This window comes from Stegastes partitus, unplaced genomic scaffold, assembly GCF_000690725.1.
Source record: "Stegastes partitus isolate 25-593 unplaced genomic scaffold, Stegastes_partitus-1.0.2 Scaffold283, whole genome shotgun sequence".
Lineage (NCBI taxonomy): Eukaryota > Metazoa > Chordata > Actinopteri > Pomacentridae > Stegastes > Stegastes partitus.
This window is the reverse complement of record NW_007578014.1, coordinates 542,580-565,109: the sequence shown is the minus strand read 5'-3', so window position 1 is coordinate 565,109 and position 22,530 is coordinate 542,580. Positions and strand designations below refer to the sequence as shown.

Below are 22,530 nucleotides of genomic sequence, written 5' to 3'. Positions count from 1 at the left end.
GCTCCCGCTTGAGGCGCACTTGACTCGCTGCAGTCTCCTCCTAAATGATAGGCGTCCGTGCTGAGAAAAATACAATCTGCACGGCTGGACTAGAAACAGAAGAGGTAATGTACAGGAAGTGAATCAGCCAGACACCGTCCACAGTTGTCTGCAGAACGTCTCATCTTTTCCAATTGTTGCTGCAATCTCCCTCCATGAGTTCTGTGCCATCTGGGAATCCCTCTGCTCCCGCACTGATGGATAACAGCGCCTACAGCTCACTTATTTTGCATAAAGCCGTGCACACCGGGATAAAAAACCTGGGAGGTGCACAACCAGCTGCAGTGACACCAAAGAGCGCTGAGCGCCAACAGTAACGATGTCATTTTTGGCACACGTCGCCATGCACAAGGGCGACAACAGCTAGAACGCTCTGCTTCAGGGTTTCAGCACATCCTCTGCAAGTAGGGACTGACCAGATGTGTGGGAAAGAGAAACTACCCCGGGGTTAAACTGCAGTGCAACATTATGAAGGCTTTTCAGGTAAGACTGGCCCAAAGTGTGCCTGAAGACTGACCGACACCTAAAAAGATGAGACTAGCCCTGGTTAGGGATTGGTTAAAGATTGGTTTGTCCAACTTGGACCGTCTTGGATGGAAAAGAGCGTACTGTAAGAAAAGCTGCTGATTTACTGCTGTATCTGTGAAGCCGATTATCAAACATGTCTAAGAGAACTCTAACAGCAGCAACAGGATCTACAGACAAGAGATCGTGACATCACACACTGAATGATCTTATCTGCTGAATGTCAACTGATCTCAACTAGCAGAGACGTTATCCAACTTGGTTCAAGTGGTCACACCCCAATATTATTCATAATCGGCTCAGCGGTCGTCATGTCTGTCCCTGCCTTTATCTGAACTGCTATCAGGCCTCGAGCCCGGCTGTTCAGAGGCTTCAGATCAAGTCCGATGACACGCTCTGCAAACTATTCATTGCGAGCACACACCCACCTTTACTTGTGAGCCTATTAGCTTTTGATTACAAGCCCTCCCCCTTTCTTTGGGTTGCAATTATACACTTTGACTCTGACTGATCGATAACTGATGAGGATCCTGGTAATTGTGGCTGATGAATGAACTGGACCGCTCTCCGGCTCTGCTCGACTTTGTTTATACATTTCTGCCGCTGAAAGAACCCATACGACAGCTTATTTTACTTGCTCAAGGCAATCTTTCCCTTTGTGAAACTTTGGCTGACATTTCTGCGCTACACACACCTCAAGGTAACGCTGCCATTATCGCTGCACTATTCAACAGCCTTCCTGACACCGCGGTGAAAGAAAAATCAGACTATTACACTTCCGAGCATCTGCAACAGAAGCAGATGCTCACTTCTTCTGAGGCTGATGAGTCTGTAGCAGGGATAACAACTCAGACATGATGGAAAGATAGAGATGAGCGAGCACGGCAGAGGTCCTCACTCAGCGGCGAGATTGCTGTAGGGGATCTGACAACCGCACAAGGGCTGTGGATAAAGGCTAAGTCAATAGCTGAATGTGCATGCCACCGCTGGCTGTTGCTGGGAGACCTCGTCCTCCCCCCGCCGGTTCGGGTGTTTCTGGGGTGCTTTGTTGCAGCTGGTTGAGGGCCAGCTCATTCAGGATCTGACAGCCTCTCGCTCGGCTTTCAGTCTGGAAGAGGTGAGCGGTGTGGCAAGAAGCTCGAGTTGAGTCACGTCAACTCATTCGCAGATTTATAGCTTCGAGTGTTTGCACGAGATTCCATTCAGCGAGCCGTAATTAATGCGCGATAATGTCAGGAGTTAAATGTCTTATGATTCCTTGACCCTGGTTAATAGCTGTGCAAAATACTACGCTCTCCGGCTGACACACTGAATTCACAGTAATTAGTGGGTAATCAAGGCCTTATATAAATTTCACCTCTGCAAGCGTAACTTTAAACTAACAGGCTCATATTTTAAGGTTGTGTCTCGTCATGCTTCACAACATCAGGATCAATGTGAAGTCAGCGAAGGTGCTACGAAGAACAAACCCGGAATAATCCAACAGCTGGCCCTGAAACAGAGATAAATATCACCTGTCACTTCTGTCTTCCTCTCTTTGTGGAAAAACAATCTCCTCTTCAAGCAGACAGATGATGTTAGCTGCTGCAGCGCTACCGTTGTAGGCTTAAATAACAATAACCTCTGTGTAAACAACATTACATCTGCAGTGCACTGTCAGCCAAATGCCTTGATTCACTGAATATTTGGGTCATTTGTTTCAGGGTCTGGGATACATTAGTGTGCGGGTGTCCGTGAAAATCTTGCCACTGCCCTGTCCTTTGAGATTACAGTCATGTAAAAACCCACTTTGACAGCTGTGCTGCTTCCTCCCCAACACAGCACCAAAATAGTGTTTAACCACAGCTTCTCACTGCTCTCTTTCTTTGAGGTTTTGTTCTTTCCTCTGACGCTTCTTATGCTTTAATAGAAACAACAGAACGCTCTGCCTGTGTCGTCAGCATGATTCAGTCAAAGTTGTGTTTGTGTTACCTGTGAGAAGCAGCCAGTAATTGCATCTCACACTGACCTTGTTCGCCGCTTCACCTTAACAAAAACCTCATCAGCGTGCACAAGGATAAGAAAGATTGGAAACTCTGAAAGCTGACGACTTCACTGAGACAGTTTTCAGAGGAGGAAGATTAAGAAAACAATTTCCTCGCGGTATATAAAGAGGACATTGTACCACAGGCTTACTTTGTCATTTTACATTTCATTCTCACTTCCTAAAAACTATCCGGCGCGCTGTGCCCCATATTCACAGACAGCAGTAATATTTCCATATATATTGAATGACCTTTCCTTCCCATGATACAGCGCAGTATGTGAGACCAGAGAGTCCCTCGTCCATTTAATCATCCACGCAGCCTTATTTTATAGACAGGCCAATCTGCAGATTGGTGCCAATGCCAAAAGATAACCTTTATCTTGCAGCATGAGAACTGGGCTAATCTCCGCAACATCGCTAACCTATCTCATGGTTATTGTCACCCGCAGATAATTCCCACAGACATCCGGGATCAGGTTAAGTTAATGAAAGAGAGGTAGTCATGAGATAGGCTTGAGCCTCTCACAGGTAAATTCATCTAATCAAATGTTCAAGTAGGGAAGAAGACTTTATAGTTTCTTTATAAGGGAATTATTTACAAATGTCCAAATTGATTTCATTCTGGGACATTCTGGCACAAACTGAAATGTCAGACCAGAATAAACCCGAGTTCCCATCTCAAAGAAAACACTGCAAGCAGCTGCTATTAAAAATGCAAGAGTCCAAACCACATGTGCAGGGAAACAGTGGGAATAAACCGTCTGTGTGCTTATGAAGGCTGTGTGATGATGGAGTCGAACAGAACCTGTCATCCAGACAAACGATAGACAAATCCCCTCTTCACTGTCAGGAGAAGAGGTCCAAAGGATATGCTGGTAGGGCTTCACAGAGCACTGCTTTGGTGGTCTCTGTGATTAATTGCTATGTTAGTGCCAGACTGTGTGGTGCATTGGCAGCAGTCAATTAACAGCAGACTTCATTTTAAAGCGCCTTTAACATCTTTAACATGGTGCTTTTATTTGCTAGAAGATGTATCATGAGTGAAATAAGCTTTGCAGAGAATTTCCCCCATGAAGCTGTAGCACATCAATGACAGTTTTAAAACAACATCGATTTAGATTTTTGGGATTTCATTCACTAACAAACTAACCCTGCCAACGTGCATGGCTGAATTCTGCTTATATGCCATTCTGGAGAGCAGATTACAGTTTCTGAACATGTGTGAGCTGGTGTGCTCGTGCTGCAGTGAGCGGTGTGACGTCAGATCCGCTAAAGGAGGCAAAGGTGTAGAGGTCCATCTGAAACGTTTTACAGGCCGGAGGGAATGATCTTCAAGGAAAAAACTAATAATTGTAAAAAAAAAAAAAAAAAAAAGGTTTGATCAATTCCTGGACTTTATTTGTTATCTGTACGTCCGGTTCTATAAAATGAACAACCTAACTCACGGTCATGTGAACAGTGAATATAATATTGGGTAATCTGTGAATTTTTCTGGCCTTATGAGGCAACGGTAGCTGGTCCACCTCTTTTCTCAGAAAGACTCACACCCTTTCTGAAGCATTCTTTCAGCGTTTGCAACTGATACTTGCCTAAAAATGCCTAAAAGCATTTAACCGCTATGCTAAACATTTCAAACAATCGCTGCAGCCGATGCACGTAGTCGTATCGAGTGATATTTGTGGGAAAAAAGGCGTTTATACATGGACCCTATAGACAGACAATGGGTAGGTGCCGCAGAAATAGTATGAAAGGTTTCTTTCTCACCCCCACGTCTTTTCATTTCCAAGAAGTGTACAGTAACCATGAAAGGTTTGAAAGGTTTCTATGGAATTTTTTTTTTTAACCACTGTAAAAACTGGTCACTCCAGGAAGCCGGTGTAATCGGCATGACTCCAAGCTAACCACAGCTGGTGTGCTCGCTGAAAGCAGAAACTACACAGCCACCTTTCAAGTCTCACACGGGCGAGCGTCTGATACTGAAAAGATGAGGTTACGTTTAAAAAGATCGTATTGCTGAAATATTACTTTCACATAACATAAAAGGTCACAAAACAAAAACACAAAATTATAATCATCAAATATGTTGCTGTGCGTGGGCGAGCAGAGCTACAAAGCACAAAGCCTTGTGAAGCAGCACACAGCGAGCGGTTTATGGCAGGTAAACAGCCGTCTGAGCCAAAAACTGCACCAAGGGGCTGATAAATAAAACAGGAAAGTAAACCAGTAATTGAATGTGAATCAGTATGTTTTGCAGCTTGTGAATACCGCTAAGCACAAATAAAGCCATTATCTGCATTATTTGCCATTCCAGTTCATTCCCCGCAGGGACTTCTTTCCCCCCTAATAGCACCGTCATTCAGTTAAGATCTTCTTTTCTATCAGTGTGGCTGCTGCGGTTATCAGAAGAGGAACTTTAATGAAGCAATCCTCTTTCCCCCCGACCGTGAAAGAGCCCCAAGACCAATTACTGTGCAGCTCAACAGCCGAGGTGACACCTCCTTCCTCTCTTCTATTGTCTTTATTGTCTCAAATGACATGGTTTGTTTTTTAATCAAGCCTTTTATTGTCAATCTGCACATTGAATACTACAATTATTGACCAGAAGATTTATCCAGCAACAAGGGAAATGGCCGAGGAGGTGGATGCATGCTTTCCAAGTCAAAGGGAACAACACAATTTTATTCCCACAGGGAGACAACCTCGCACGCTGCGCTCAATCAATCTAAACAGCAGTCAGAATTGAACTGAGGAAGTATACTTGGAAAGAGAGGTTTGAAGAACTGGCCTTTCACTCAGGAAGTCTGTATTCACTGGGGTTTAAAGTGATGCTAACAAAGCTGTAAATAAAGCAGGGGATCTGTTTATTATCCTCGGGTTCCCTCTCTAATTCTGCAAGAGCCTTCTGAGGTAGAACACAGATTTTGGTGCGGTAAGCGTTTTCCTCTCTGCATCTGTGCTGCTGCATGCTGCCAGCGTCTGGTGCAGTGCAAGTGCTCGCCTCTGGCTAAAAATTAATAATGCAGAGCATATATCATTACCATAATACACAGGCTTTGCATAAAGGAAACAGCAGAACATCATGAGTCGTAAAAATATCACTTAGCCAACAAAGCAAAGCTCTGTAGCCAAAGTTGTGCAATTTGGCAGGAGAATTAAAAAGCCCTGAAGAACACACAGATCTAAATCATAACTGATGCTGACAGACGTTTTGTCATTTCTGTAAGAACATAAAAGTTAAAAAAATAATAAGTGTATGTGTCTCTGTGTGTGTGTGTGTGTGTGTGTGTGTGTGTGTGTGTGTGTGTGATGCAGGGTAATTATAAACATTTGCTTTGCTTGAATAAAACAAGATTGAATTTGTGCTGACATGCAGATTGGTTCACAAGGCAGGGATTTATACGAACATGGCTTCAGGAAAGAAAACTGCCTAAAAAAAAAGAACCTGATCTGCCTTCGAGACAAAACTGCAGCCTCTTGCAATTTATAGACTAAATTAGCCACGAGTTTGGTGTTAATATTTTTAATTTCATAGCCATCCACCAAAGTCTATCCACCATAATTATAGACAGCCTCTCCAGCCTTCCTGCTCCTTCACTAAAGCACTGAGCAGCCATTTGGCCTTGTGGCCAAGGGAACGGACTTATTACCAACAAAAAAAGAAAAAAAAAAAGTGGTGATCAGAACGAGCTGAGCTGCCAGATCTGCTACAGATCCTGGTGCTCTTTTAGCCTTTTCCCTTGATACCACAGCAGCCCCAAGGTCTGCAGGTACAGAAATGTAACAGGGTTTTTAAGCCATCGCTTAAATCAGCTCAGAGGAAAGGGCATCGTGGTGGATGTTATTCTCTGGTTATTACTCATTTCACCTCTCACAACAGAATGTTAAGAGTGTTAACATTTCTTCCCCGAGACCACAAATATGTCATCAGGACACTTTAAACCTTCTTGGCAGGAGCTGTGATTTGTGACTTCAGAGAGAAATCCATTAGGTTGTGAGATCCCAGTCCCAGGGTAACGGGATCTCAGAGCGATTGTTTACTCGTGAGTTACCGTATTTGTTTGCTTGCCAAAAGATTCTTCTGTTTGCTTTAATGTTGGCCTCAGATTACCGTTCAGTCATTCTCAATGACCTGAACTGCTTCTGCGGAGCCGGTGCTGTAATGGCAACACTCCACCACAAAATGTCCACACGCCATGCTTCATGCTCGGCTTCCCCACAAACCCATTAATAACGCTGTGGACAAATGTTTGCCAGAAAACTACCTCACAAATGAGGACATTGAGAATTCAATGACACACATGAATCAAGGCAAGCCGTGTTCACTGTCAAACAAGTGCCGCAGTGAAAAACATTAAGGATAAATTAAACCGGGGCCTGTGTCGGAGCGAGAGCATATGTTACCTTCCTTCTATAGGAGCAAATTTATTTGTTTTGCACTCAACACTTTGCGTTAGAGGAAGTGTGTTGAGGGCAGAGTGGTTGGCTGTGGAAGAAAATGATTTTCAGCAGATGTTACATAGGTGCATGAGGAGAGTGGTGGCCATAACAAATCAGCAGAACCCGGTCTGGCACCATCCATCTGGACAGCCTTCTGCTCTTGAACCAGGCACAAGACATCTTTATTTATCTTTCAGTGAGCCGTTTCCCCCCGGACTGCATATTTCTCTCTGTCCTGTGGCCCATCTGAGAGACATGTAGTTAATGTACATGCTAAGCTTGTATGTATGCTATGGTGCAATATATTATTCAGCTTAGGCAAAAAACAAAGAGTGTAAATACTGGAATAGGATCTTAGCTTGACTGTGAAATTCACTTACTACTGATTATCTAAAGTCAAAACCACTGACTGCTTATGAAGATGGACAAATCCTCTGTGACATCAGCCAAGCAGATGTTGTGGAGCTCAGCGTGGGGGCTCTGCGTCGCCATCTTGACAGCGCCTCACTACGTGGTAGATAAGGAGGTGGATGGACTGTCCTCTGATGGCACCCACCTGCCTTTCAAAGCTATTAATTATGCCTAGCTTTAAGCATGAATACAATTTAAATGGGTTATATGAAATTCACCCTCCGTACATCAGTCATGAAGGAGAAACTAGCTACAGGGACCTAAACACTTTTGTGTAGCAGGCTGTAAATACGTTGTTTTCTGCTGTAAAGTTTGCAGCTTTACTTCTGGAGCAGGCCTCAAATGGACATTTAAGAAATTGCACTTAATTGTTGGCTTCATTTTTCAGCCCCAGAAGATGCTGCTTAGTTGAAGCATAAAGGTGGAATCTGCTTTCTGCCAACGTCCGTTCTGTCCATATGACGGGGGAAACGGAGGGAAGGTAAAGCTGGCATATTTTTACTATCAAAACATGGCAAATAGTTAAATATGAGCAATCTTTCCTGTAAATGCCACAGAGTCTGAGGCTTTACCAACATCCTGACAACTACACATCACTTGGATTTCATGAGACAGAATCCTCAGAAATGTTGGTTGAACTTGAGCTAACATTATTTTTGTGGGTTCTAATTCTCATCACTTTAATGGATTGGTTTAATTGACTATTCCGACCACTGTTTAACTCCACATTCTCCACCACCAGATTAATATTGTTTCTCTGTTTTTTTAAATCGTTGTATTCTAATTAACATTCGGTTCTGGACTCTGGATCACACTGCATCGCTCTGAGACACTGTGGCCATTTACTGCTTCCTGACGTTTTAGAGACTTAACAAAAACTCAATCAATCCAGAAAATTACAGATATCTGGACAGAAGTCGTCTCCCGTTACTGAAAACGTCTCTTCTCGGTGTGTGTAAATGGAAGGTTTCGACGTTTCCGCGTAACACTCGTGTAAATTGCAGATGGTGAGTAAAAACAAGCTCGACGTAAACGGCATCCTGCACGGTGACGTGAACGAACTGTCTGAAAATGAGAAATCTGCACTGATTCACCAGTGATCTGTCGCAGTGTGAATGATGGTTACGAGCGACAGATGGACTGTGTGTCTTTCTTCTGCGTCGTCCAGGCTCTCTCTTTTATTTAGTGGCCGACACAGCGGAGCTTCACGGAGGTACGAGGCTGGAAGGGGCAGTAAGGGGCAGTAAGGGGCAGTAAGGCCGACACCTTTTCACCGCTGACGGACCATCTGTGTTTTTACTTGCTTCAGCCTCCATATTCTATCTGTGGTAATTCACCGCCGCCGCCATGCACAATACCGTGATGAGCTCCAATACCCGGGAGGTATTCCTGGAGCTCATCCCCCCCTTTCCTCCAGTCCCCGTCCCTCCGCCCCTTCATGAATATTGATAAGGCCTCCCTGCTGTGCTTAATGGTAACGCTGTGAAAAATGATGCTGGCTGTGTCACTCACACATAATCCCCCAGGGCCATGGCACAAAACTAATACGCAGCCACCACAGACATGAAGATGATCCCATCAGCGAGGAGAGAATTAGAGGTCAGAACCTACAATAGCGACAGCCTCATTTCTTGGCGAGTCTTGATGATGATGGAGATAAATATTCATGTTGAGGCTCTAAGTCAGCCAGCATGTGATGCGGTGTGAAAAGACGTTTTCCCTACAGCTTGCATGATAGCATCAGCCAGTGACAGCTCTGCTTAGGGCATCATGAGGGCATTACATGACAACAGGAAAATTCAAAGAAGAGTATTTGTTCCAAAGGTCAGCCATGTAATACAGCTGTATTACACAGCCGCACAAAAGAGAGAACGACGTGCGAGGCAGTCAGCTGACGCTCCGATCAGGCAGCAAACAAACGGTCAGCGGGGCCTGCAGACAAGGATGATCTGCAGCATCGATTAATCTGCTGACTCTTTCTAAAATTGTTCTTTTTGTCTACTGTTTATTTGCTCCACGATCGCTATCCTTGCTCGTTGGCACCAGAAACACATGAAAAATAAATAATAATATATCATTAATGTACAAAGCCAGTAAGTGTTACATCTGAGGTGTTTGGCCCACAGGTAGCCACGTCTAACATCTGCATGTTGTAAAGCAGAACGGTGGAAAGTGGGACACACGATATCTGGTCAAACAAGTGTATTTTTGATCTAAATATAACTGTGAAATAACAAACTGTCTAAAATCCATAAACATGTAAAATCAAGCATGAAATCCATAAATGCAGGAAAGTGCAGAACAGCTTTAAACACAACTACAACAATTCTTCAACTTTGTTCCTGACTAGCAGGAACCTGAGAGCATTAAATTCCTGTAAGACCAGTAATCTAAAAATAAAGAGTTTGAAGGGTGGTGTCAAGTTTTTTAGTTTCTTTAAAACCAGAAATACAAGAGCAAAACTGTGAGGACTCCATGCGGTTACCTGCTCTTGCATCATCTGCTAGCGAACTCATTTCCTGCTACAAAATGCCAGATAAATGCTAAGCTAACTAACTTTACATTTCAATATAAGAACAAAACTGTTTTTGTTGTTTCAAAAATAGTTTTTTGGATCACAAACTTAGCAGGATTTAGCTTCAGTCCTGTACGATGTAACATCAGTAGCTATGAAGAGCATATTTAAGTCATTTTTACAAGGTTCTTGTTTTAAAGAGCTGACGACACTAGAAAGGCGGCCACAGTCAGCGATCTCAACCAACTCACACAGCTAGCATTAGCTTAGCTAGCTAGCCACAGCTGTAATCAAAGTTAGCCAGGCTGAATTCAGAAACCTAGTTTTGTCTACTTTTGCTTGAAAGGAGGGGATCACTGTCTCAAAAACAACAAAAACATTTCGTGCTAACGTTACTGAAGCTGGCACGGCTTTGCGATCATTAAAGCAGATTACATAAATATATTGCAGAGTGTACGTACACGCTGTTAAAGTGCTCTCAGTTTGTAATGCTCAAACCACCTGGGGAGCCATTCTGTGATTATGTTTTGCAAATGACTTTTTAGCTGCATCAACTCTCCCTCGGCCTTATCTACTCCTACTTCAGGTGATGGTTTCTTACATCTCCCAGGATGATTAGCAGCAACCTGCCAGAGCAGGGCGCTGAACTTGTTACTCAAAGTGCTCCATAGGGTTGCGGCTGCGCTGCATTTAATCTGTTTGAGTTGCCTGAGGAGGAGAAATTGGTATGTCTACCTCTTCAGCTAAAGGATGATTTTGCTGCGGTTTCTCACTGAACAAAAGCAGCCTTTAGAAAAAAAAAAAGCGCCCTTTCGTCGTCAAATCTGGACGGGCTGACACAAGAACCTGACATTTACGATTATGTTGGAGGCAGCTGAGCATTGTTCTGCTATCACTCTGTTTTGGAGCTGTAATTTGAGTATCTGTTTGTCTGTTTGTGAGAGGAGATGAAGCAGCGCAGTGGTCCAGACCTGTACGCTGCATCCCCAGTAGCTGCTGCTCTAACAGAGTGTCTCTGCTGGGATTTCTGCTTGAAACGTCGCAAATCAACATCACACGGAAGGAACAATGACAACTGTGCAATGCTAAATGAAGCCAAAAGAAACCCTGTGATTTAACGCTAATGACAAAGATAGAAGAGATAGGTACGGAAACATAAAGTGGGAGGCAGAAAGGAGTGTTTTATATGGCAGGAACAGATCAAAGTGAGCAGAGGAGGAGGAGGATGAGCTGGGATGTGATTCAGCAGATCAAGCAGAACGATTCCACGTTGTTCTGTGGTCGCGGACAGGCATTATGTTGAAACTAACTCAGCTCAAACCCATGATAATACTTTAGTCATTGTTTTTTAGGTCATATATTACGGCAAAAGGGCCAAATGTTTATTGGTTCCAGGTCCTTCGACTGTGAGGATCCTCATTCTTTCTGTGTTTTCACCAATTTGAAATGAATATCTTTGGGCTTTAGCCTGTTGGTCACGCATTTTAAAACCCATCACCAGGGAAATGGAGACTCATTTCTCCTGACATTTGATAGACCAGACAATCCAATTACAGCAAAATAGACTGCAAACTAAATAAAATTGGAAATAATTATGCTTAGTAGCTCTAAAAAGAATTAAAAGTGAGGTTAAAAAAACCCACTGAGGTGAGCTAACTAGTTTTGTCAATTCAACCACCAACAGCTTATTTAAACCTTAAACACCCTCCGTAGATCAGCAGCTTAACGGTCTGTGGAGACGTACGACGCTTTCAGATAAATCTGAATCTTTGTGGCTTTGAAAAACCAGAGAGTTTGATAAGTCTGTCGTGTTTCCCTTTGAGGCTATCTAATCAAACTTCATCCCCGGTAAGATCACTGAAATATTTGTGCATCTTGCTGGAGAGAGAAAACACTATTCATTTCAAAAGCCGCTTCATATGCTTCAGTAAGTGTAAAAGCACAAGCTGCCAGTACAATATACTTGAAGTGTATGACAGTGAGAATAATTGCCATGTCAAATCCTCTTGGGCTTCAGCGTGTTCCTGTTCGTCTGATGCATGACAACTGCCAAGGTGACGAGCAGACTGTCACAAAGCCGAGAGTGAGATAAAGCTCGGAGACACATTTAAATACTTGCTCGTGATTTCCAAGTAGTGACATAGCACTAAAAGTATGACAGCTTTGTTCACGTCGCATAAAAATTGATTTTTTTTAAACAACTTAAGCCCTATTATTGCAGACGCTTCGTAGTCCCAGGAAGCCAGTAGACATTAGTCAGCGTGTGATTTATCGAGACAGACGGATTATTGAAACAACAGATTGTGATATTAAATGCAGCTGAGGGTTATCACGGTAACCTTAAACGGGATGCTTGAAGAAAGGGCGTAGGTGTTTTATTACACTGATCAAGTGGGCACCTTCTGCCACAGATGTTCCACTAAATTAGATCCTAAACACTTGTAAGGTGTTAAACGGTAAATTATGACTCGTAGCACACGTCCACGCTGAAAGCCGGGCTCTCCATTTCGCAGACGGGAAAACTGTGTGATCCCTGAAGGTGAGGAGAGAGCGAGTGATGGAGAGGAGACTGCAGATTTAAACTACGAGACGAAGAAGGTGAATTCTCTCTGGCCAGGACAAAGTGTCGACAGAGTCAGAGGTGCTGCTCAGCCCAGAGACCGATGAGACGACATGCATCAGCCGGCCCCGAGCGCCACATTTGTTGAGCGTACCAAAGTGAATCTCTTAAACACAACTCTGTGTCTGCCTCCTGAAGGGGGCCAACAGTCTGTGACTCCATTTGTAGCGGGGAATGAAATGAATAACCTTTCAGGCTAACCTGGCCAGGAGCAGCGAGCGTGCGGCATACAAATGACGACACTGGCACTGCGGTGTGCACTCAGTCATGCGAGAATGTAAATGGGGCTGCGATCGCCTGCATGAGAAATCTGGGCTTTGCGGCATCTGACCCCCCTGTCATTGTTAACAGAGGGCTAATCTATTTGAGTGCATCACAGAAAACACATTATTAGATTTCGGTATCATATTAGAGTAAAGAAAGGGAACACACACAGAAAAGGATTATCTTGAAGAAGCTTAATTGTTTCCCAGGCAACTAGTTCCCCCACTAAGACGATGACTGTGAAATTTCCGCCAGCGATTATTTTACTTTCAAATGACTTACTTGTGTCCTCGAGCTAAATCCTTCATGTGAGCCAACCTAGTTTTTTAGGGGAGGGGGGGTTGAAATAGATTAGGGTCCTCGAGGAAAACAACATCTCTTTTAGCCTGCGGTACAATAACAAAACTGGGATGTGAGCTGAAATGAAAAGGTTAGCTCAATGTTTATCGTTAATGATGGCGGGGTTCTGATGAGACCCAGCAGGGGTGATTAATTCATGCAATAAACAAGGCTGTCTAGGGTGTAGTAATTTCAAATCGCCAGATGAGTCATACAAAGCGGTTTTCCTTAATCATTTTAAGCAGGTGCCTACGAACGACCGTCCAGAACGGTCAGAAAACATCAGCGTCTCCCACAAGTGTCCTCAACAAAGGCCGGCTTCCATTTTCTTTCTTAATTTGCGGCGGAGTGCTGATACACGGAGTAATTATTGTGCAGTAATAAACAGAGCCACAATCAATGACAGCATCGCTCTGTGTTATTTGGCTTAATAAACGCCAGCTCCTAAGCCGCAACCCAAAGGTATGCCTTTTGTCGTGTCCACAGAGACTGATGCACATGTGGCCTGCCGCTCGCCTGCGACCATATCTCTTCCTCAAAGGGCTCAGAGCCGCGGCAGTTGCACACAATAACCATTGTCTGTGGTAAATCCCCAGCACGGCGAGGGGGGAACCACACGAGAATCGAAACAGGTTTTAAAGTCACACTGCCACTCGCTTTCCACCATTTCAGTGGCACCATAATACTGTCATCTAAAAGGCTGCGCTTTCAACGGGGGGTCTGCAGTGTGAATTATGCAGCAACAACAATGCCAGGATGGGCGACAGTCACTCTAATTCACCTGAGATTACCGTCGCAAACAAAAAACACAAACAACAGCATTATGGGAGCAAAGACAAAGGCGAGTGCATTACAGCGTGGCCTTTCTGTTTTCAGAGACAAGAAGCTGGGAGGGGAACACATCCCCGCCGTCTATATTCATTACAGCGCCAGCATCTGTACATACAGGCTGATGAGTCATTACAGATATGCTCTGAACACGTAGCAGCTCCTTACCTGCAGTTCGGAGGTGGGTCTAGTGTTATTTCTGCAAGCTCTTTCTGAATCCTGAAAAAGAAAGATTTTCTTGGTGAACTTCATGTTGGGCGGATGGGTGTCTGCAGTACATCTACTCAGTGTTTCACACCTGAGAGGAGCTACGTGCTGCTTTTAATCCCAACTTAATGTGTAACTGAAGAATGTGTTCATAACAAGTTTGGTTTAGGGCCCAACAGCTAATTGATTTTACATTTGAAATATAATTAGCAAAGGCTGCAAATTAGGATGTTTGTTGTTCCAGGACTCATTTACAAATTCATGCCATCCTCCTTGTGTGAAAGTCACACCTTTGATCTCACGTGGTAAATTCTCCAACACACAATGTAAATGTATTGCACAGCGAATAATCAACTGCAGCAGGATTTTTTTTAAAAACGAAGCCAGAATAAATGCAATTAGATATTTTCTCCCAATCGACGGGCTTCTACATTTGTTTATGATTACAGCCTGAACAGAAGTGCCTCTCTATTCTGTTGCTCAAAAAGCAAAATCAAGCATGCACATAAATCCGAGAGGCTTGATGATTTGCAGGAAATAATCACAAAAACATTTGCATGTAAACAGTAAGGGGCGACTGAGTGCAAATGCTGATGCTAAACGAACACGAGCTTAATAGAGCATTAAAACGTGTCCAGCTCTCACTGCTGAGGTCCTTCATGGAGGCTGCTTTCAAGCGAGGCGCAGACACACACAAAAGGGAGATGTTCATAACATCAGTCACCGTTATAAAAAGACTCAGTGGCCTCGGCCAACTATTTGCTCAACCGGTTGCATAATTCTCTCATCGCCTGTCTTTTTTGGGAATAAGACTGGTGGAGGTAAGTGCTGGCGGAGGTGCTGCCGCGGAGCACGAGGCGCATTCATTCAAACAAACACGCCGGAACGGGAATATCTCTCTTCCAAATGACAGCGGTGACACTTCAGTGCCGAGCTGCGAGTGTTACCTCCTTTCTGTGGGTTTGGTGTCACACTGAATAGCGTGGATGTTTGAAATGACAATGCCTGTGGGACTGCAGTCTTTTTATAAAACTTCACACCCCCGGGGCACGAGGGGAGAGGCCTTCAGTTTAACAAACAACTCCTGTGTAAATGCTGCTGCTGCTGCTGCTCTCCAAAGCCACATTCCTATTTATTTTTCTCCTTACCTCTTGGCACTAGTTGAAAGTTTAGCAGCGGTTTTACTCGAGATCTTGGTCTCCTTCTTTTTGGGCTGTGCTTGCTCTCGCTCCTGCTCAGGTGGTACCGATTCCCTTTGTTCAATGTCCGAGCTTCCCCCGCTCGTGCTGGGGCTGTCGTCCGGTCTCTGCACTTCGCTGGACATCGTGGGCCCTGCGAGAAAAATAAGAAAACAAGAGAGGCGTCGAGTTAACGGAAACACGTGAGCAAGTTTGCACAAAATTGTTTGTCGGGTGGATTTGAGGGAAGATGAGTTTAATCTAATTGATCTAAAGCTGGATGAAAATTGGGCAGATGAAAAGACATCTGTTAAAGCGTTACACATGTATAGGGCCCCTGTTAAACAGAATATAATGAAGCATTCATGTAAGGATCTACTGGGGGTTATGCAGTATATTGCAGTCATTAGGCAGAATTTATACCAGTGGCCTAACTGGCCTAGATTTCCCAGACAAAGTACAGACACACATATGGGCTAATATGGCACTTTAATAGATAAAATGCCTTTTTTTGTCAACAAGTAAGACAAAAAAAAAAAAAAAGCCCATCAATGGCAGATGAGAGGAGACACTTGGACGTGATGAGGCCATGAGTGCAGACGAGCGAAATTAATTAAAGCCACAGACGACAAAGACAGGGCTCCAGGAAACGTGAGAGCAAAGAAAGAAAAGAAATAAAATAAAAAACAAGGAGTCTGGTCAGTCAGCTACGACCGAGCCAAGTGGCGGGGGGGGGGGGGGGGTGGGGGGGTTTTTCCGGTTCTTGTTGGGGACATGGACGGCTTGAAACGGTTCGACAGCCGTTGGGTCGATGCGGGGACGTTACAGCCCCGATAGATGGATAAATACCCACCGGGGGCAAGTTAAAAAAATAATAATAATGTTATGAGGCGACACTCGGCGAGCTGCCCGCCTGATAGGTCACCGTGTGCGGGGGGATGAAGCACAACAATAGGGGTCGAGTCCGACAAAAGCGACCGTAAACATTATTGGGAGCGAGCTAACGTTACCAGGCCGGGAGGGGGAGGAGGAGGAGGAGGAGGAGGAGGAGGAGGAAAGTAGGGTGCGTTACCGCCGAGGGGGGATTTAAAAAAAAGAGAGACAGGCCTCGGTGTTTTAAACTCAATGGAAATACGCAGAGAAGAAGGCGTTTCTGTCCGACGGCGGGGCTGATGGAGGACGGTCAACGGCAGGGCCAGCGGAGGAGCGGCGGCGGCGGCGGCGGAGGAGGAGGTGGAGGAGGAGGAGGGAGGAAAAACCGAGCGGATCCTGGCCGTTTGTGGAGTGTCCACATTGTGCCGTTGAAGAGCAGTGACCCTGGCTCGGCACAAAGGGAGGCTCGTCCCACACATCCACCACCACCTCCTCCTCCTCCCCCACGCCTCTCTTTTCCACCACCACCACCTCCTCCTTCTTCTCCTTCTCCTTCTTCAAAAAACGACACTTTTCACGGGACATTTACTTACTTTTCGCGGATCGACGAGGGGGCGGCCGAGCGCGTGCGTCGAGCTTACCTGGCGGCTGGCCGTCGATGCTGCACAAAAAAAAAAAAACGAGGAGAGAAAAAATCCGCGTCGTAATCCCTCAAGGTACCGGAAAAAAAAGTAATATCCTCGCCTCGCACGGCCGTCTGCTCGCTCCCGTGTCCTTGCTATTTAACTGGAGGTAGCAGCGGCGGAGAAGCGATTACAGCAAAAAAAAAAAAAAAAAAAAAAAAAAAACCGAGGCAGCCCCGGACCGCCTCCACGCGCGCTCCCGACCCCTGCGCGCACCGCTCGTGCACGCGGGGGCTGCAATGGTGTGTGTGTGTGAGAGAGAGAGAGAGAGAGAGAGCGAGCGCGCGCGAGGCCAAGGCAGTAAAGGCCCCGTGAGTTCGTTAAAACACTGAAAAATAAATTAATCGCGTCGCAAGTAAACCGAGACCGTCCGTGAAAAACGTCTTCATCGCCATTTACTGCGCGCGTGAAGGGGGCGTAGCTGCTGATCATTGGCCCCATGTGTGCAGGAAATGTCCCCCCTCCTGCATTTTCTTCCCCTACCTTGTTGCAGTGCACACAGCTCAGGGGTATTTGTGGCCCAGTTCCAGCACACGCAGGGTAATGCATGACATGCTCTGTTACTTTGGCAGACCCTGTTTTTGTTTTTAATTTTAATGCAAATGAATGTAAGGAGGTCCGGCTCTGGAACACAACAGGGGCATCTGAAGTCACGCAGACACCTAAGCGTGATCCATCAAAACCTTACTGTATTCATCAACAGCTGCTTTTGCATCCTGATCAGTCGTTTCAGTCGTGTGCAAACACACACAGCTTTATGTTGATTGTGTTAACAGTTGTCTTTCGCTGACATTTTGCCTAAACTTTCTACAAGCGTAACAAATAACGCAGGAATATTCTCTGTGTTGAAACCATGAGCCACTAATCGAACACCTTACCCAGCTGTATGGATGAGCTGCATATCGATTCACGTCATCTATCACTTGTTGATGCTGAAGTGAGGAGAGAGCTGCTTGTAAACCTGAGACAAACTGGCTAACTCTGGCTGGAGTCATTATAAGGACTTTGCTGCTTGAAAAAAAAGCTGTTTTTTGGTGTCTGCAGCTGTGGAGGCCTGTGCTGCTGCCAGACTTGAATTTCCTTTTAGCAATATCTGGACAAGAAGCAAACACCAGTCGACTGCAGAGAGATGCAGCTTTGAAGGCGGACACATCGCAGCATACCTGTGCAGTTCTCGGTGCAAAAATATTAAAGTGAAGGTGCGCTGCATGCTTCTGTTCCCCCACAGAGCAGGGCCTGGTTGTATGAGTTGGTCAGAAATGCTGTGTGTTGATAATTTAGCTCTGTTCCCGTTACATTTTTGTTCAAACACTTCACAGCTTTTGAACATGACAGAATTCCACCGCGGGGCTGGGAATCAAACCAGGGACTCACAGTCTGAAGGTATTCACACCCATGTGGTATGCAGCCTCTGCAGCCACGATATCACGTCTCCTCTCTATCACAAAACATTTTTGGCATAATTTCCATTTGCACGTTGCTACCAAGCCTTCTGATTGTGCACATGAATTTACAAGTGAGTTCATTGTGATAGGACGTTTTAGCTGTTATTCTTTGTTCCACTTTCTAACCCATTGCAGCGTTGACTTTGTGTAAACACGTTTCAGTCAGAGTGAGGCATTGCCCTGACACCGTGGGCGAGCGGGGTCACCGGCTGAAAGCTGCACTCAAGACCCCAGTTCCAGCGTCCCCCCTGCACGCACTCACAGACTTTGACAAATGCACGTCTGTGAGGGGTTTGCGCTGTTCCACTGTGAAACCGGCGAGAGCTCGAGGGCTCTCTGGTTGAGTTTTTGATCCCTTTATGCACACTTTCCACTAAGTATGCAAGTCTGCAGACTTTGCTCAAGGGAACAGCACACAATGCGCGGCACTGTGACGCTGTAACAGTGATGAGAGTGTAATTCCACATTATAGAAATACGTGGAAGGAGTTTTCCTATAGAGTCATTTACCTTATGATGGCGACTTCTTAAAAATGCTGATTTTCAGAGCTGAGAGGTGTTTCATAAAGGTGGCTCAGGCTCCACTGTGAAAACTCTGTCCTGAGTGAGCCTCAGATTGAAGCAGGATTACTCTGGTGGGGAAAAAAAAAAGTTAGCATCGAATTAAGAGTGTTTTTTCTTATGTTACCTGGAAACACAAACTGATTGACAGTGAAGTAAACCGCTGTATTAAGACAGAATTCATGGCCACAGGGCAGCGCATTTTAAAATATATATTATGGTTCAAAAATCCCAAACAATGAAAAGCGCTGCGATAAACAAAGCAGACAGAAACCTTTGGCTGCATGTTGTAGTCCAGTTAGTGCAATCTGATGCAGCAATGTTTTAGTCATTAATGGAAGTCTATGATCTTTATTTTAATTACAGACTATCTGAAAGCATGCATGGTGAGTGGAACACTGTGCAGATAGCTTAAAAATCTTTGCTAAATTTGATTTGCCAGAACTTGGCACGTATTCATAGAGAAATGCTGAAACACGCCCTGCACAACTGGTAATCTGGCTTTATGAAACACCCCTCTGTTTTACCTAAAAACACTGCAGTTCATTAAAGCACTGGAGTGTTTGATGGCTGAACGGCCGTGATGGTGACGTCAGGTAAAGTCTTCGAGGGTTCGGCGCTTGCGGGGGAACTGGTTTGCAGCTTGAACGCAGAGCATGCCGTGTGCTCTCAGACTGAGCAAGAAGGGCTGTGAGGATGCACGCAGACAAACGGCAACACATTTGGCCTTCACAGTGCCAATTCAGGTGAAAAATCATGATTTTACGTAAGCAGCAGGAGCTAAAGTGAAAGAGAGTCGAGAGGAGAACAACCAGAACTGTAGACATCTAATCCAAAATCCTCTTATACTTGTGTTGTTATGAAGCTTTCGAGCACACGGTTCAGCAAAGAACACTGTGAAATGTCAGATCTGAGAAGCGAGCAGGTGGATATTTGAGCTCAGATTATGTTGTTGCACGCACAATCCCTGAAGACCGAGCGCGAGCATCCATGCTTATAAATGTAGACGCCTGTCAGAGACATGTAGCTGTTGGCTACACAGCAAATGTCACATCTATTGGCTGTTAGCGGCTAATGAACCTGAGCTGATGAGGGGGAAAAAAACGCCAGCAGTCAAATTAATTTGGAAGAAAAGTGAGCTTATTACGGCAATTTTCTAAATGAGACATGTAGAATACAGTAGTTCTGATGAAATATTAAATTTTTGGTTTATTTTCCCGACTGAACCGCACAGCCACCAGGAAGTGGAAAACCCAGTGACTTGATCTATTTTTAGTTCCTGGCTCTGATGAATGGTGTCATTTTGGTGAAAATCTGAAGAAGCTTGAAGAGGCCTGGACAAAAGCTGGTTCAGAAATGAGCATGCTGCAGTGCGAATGGTGAAAAGTGCTGCGTAATATTAAACTTATCAGACAGTGGTTATTTACTGCAGCCTCAGATGTAAAGCAGAGAAATGTAGAAGAGAGGTGATTGTGTACAAGCAACGGAAGAAAAGCCTGGATTTGAAGCTCCTTCTGGGATGGACTTGGACATTTGTGAGGCTGCAGACTTTATCCATCCATCCATCCATCATCTCTACACCTTAATCCTCACCAGGGTCATGGGGGGCTGGAGTCTATCCCAGCTGACTCAGGGTGAAGGCAGGTTCACCTGGACAGGTAACCAGTCTATCACAGGGCTACACTTAGAGACAGACAACCAAGCACACTCACATTCACACCTACGGACAATTTACAATCACCAATTAACCTCAGCATGTTTGTGGACTGTGGGAGGAAGCTGGAGAACCCGGAGAGAACCCACGCTGCACGGGGAGAACATGGAGACTCCACGCAGAAAGATCCCGGGTGTCCTCACCCAACCAGCGACCTTCTTGCTGCAAGGCGATGGTGCTAACCACTGAGCCACCTTGCAGCTCTGCAGATTTTATACATGCACAAAAAGCTACAACACAATAAAGTTAAAGGAAAAACCCAAAAGCCATAATACAGGCTCTCAAATGCACAGTCTGCCCTTTTTCTCTGGCTAATGTTAATTTCACAATTATCCTTTTTGCCTGAAGTCAAACAGGAGCTTTTTTTTTGTGCAGCTTTACACTGCATGAAAAAAAAAATCCAGCTCTAAAATTAATTTGAACAAAGTAAGAGGAGAATTTGTTGTGTGTTGAATCTGAGAGAATGGGAACACGCATTAAGAGGCCTGCACAAAAGCCGGTTGGTTTATTACACTCTGCCAGTCTCGCCTTAAAATAAGTAGCTCGGTGCACACTGAGGTGATGTTTTCTTCTTTGTACGGGTGTGGAGCGCGGAAATTTTTCACGGTGCCTGTGAAACACTGAAATTATCAGCTGTGGCAAGACGCCCGAGAATCATGAGAAAAGCAGCGTTAAGTGGCGGTGTGTGAGGCGTGAACCAGCCGGGGGGCATCATTCACATGAAGCTTTCACCAGCCTGAATTTTAATGACACACTAATTCCAAGTCTGGCAGAGGATAACATTTATTTGCATTGTCTGTTTTTTATAGAGGGGTTTGTAATATTTTCACTGCACTCCATTAATCCATGTTATCCATCAATACCCGCAGCACTGACAATACACAACATTATCTGTTCAGTTGAAACCGCTGTGGACAGGACCTGAGGCTCTACACCAGGCAGCGCAATATTATCGACTGAACAGAGGCTGCTGAGCTGAATATCCACAAGCCAAGAAATAGCTCTGTGATGTTTTAACTGTAGTGGAAAAGTCAATGCATGAATTAAATACTTTGTTCAGGGATTCTCTCAGTTCAAACAACACTGTGCAACCGCAGCACTTTCATGGAATATTTAAAGTGAGTCTCGCTCGCTGTGAAGCTGCTCGAGCTCTCCCATCTACTCGGGCGCGCTTTTGCAAGGCACTAAAACACTTATTCTATCTCTAACACCAGCGCCAACCCACACTTTGCTTCAGCTTAATTATCCACAGGACGGTCAAACAGGAAAAGAAACTGAGAACGGATCCAGTTTGCAGTTTCACTCAAAGGCCTCAAACCTTCTCTGTTGTGGTGGATAGAATGAATCTTTTCATGCTCTTCATTCCAACATGTTTCCACACATCAGTTTACTAATGAACCACCAGACATTCTTCTCGTTATCAGTACAATCCCACAGTTGGAGATGCAACCTGACATTGTTAACTGGTTGTCAAAGCCATACAGGAAGAAGCCCTCAGCGTGGCAGCCAAAGTCGTATTAAACCCTTTTATGGCTGCGTTCAGGGAATCAAACGCCACTTGGGGAAGGTTAGAGGAAGCTTGTGGTTTATATTGAAGGATGAGATGTGAAGCATTTACTGGGATGGTGCACATTAATATACTTTACTGTAAATGCTGAAACGAGTTACTCAGAACCAAAATAACGAAAGAATACCAGCAAACATTTGAGCATGTGCTTCAGTTTTGTGTTCCTTCCATTTGCAGTTATTTGTCTCATCTCGTACTCTGAACATATTCTTTATTTTTATTGTGTGTGTTTCTCTCCGAGGCGTCGGTGCTACTTAGACGATGTGCAAATGCTATTTTGAACGTGAACTAAATATGCA

The 22,530-nt window shown here is 44.8% G+C and overlaps 1 protein-coding gene across 2 annotated transcripts in view; it reads right to left on the bottom strand.

Moving 5' to 3' along the window:
• The window catches only part of ube2e2 (ubiquitin-conjugating enzyme E2E 2), a 28,747-nt gene extending 11,643 nt beyond the window's left edge, over positions 1-17,104 (bottom strand). Inside the window, exons 1-3 of one of the 2 annotated variants that reach the window (XM_008282732.1) lie at positions 16,856-17,104; positions 15,360-15,543; positions 14,173-14,223 (exon numbers count right to left, since the gene is read on the bottom strand). In XM_008282732.1, the coding sequence (XP_008280954.1) occupies positions 14,173-14,223; positions 15,360-15,535 (227 nt within the window). In that variant the 5' untranslated portion in view covers positions 15,536-15,543; positions 16,856-17,104. The remainder of the gene's footprint in view (positions 1-14,172; positions 14,224-15,359; positions 15,544-16,855) is intronic. The other variant, XM_008282731.1, reaches the window with a different exon arrangement.
• Between the last annotated feature and the right edge of the window lie 5,426 nt (positions 17,105-22,530).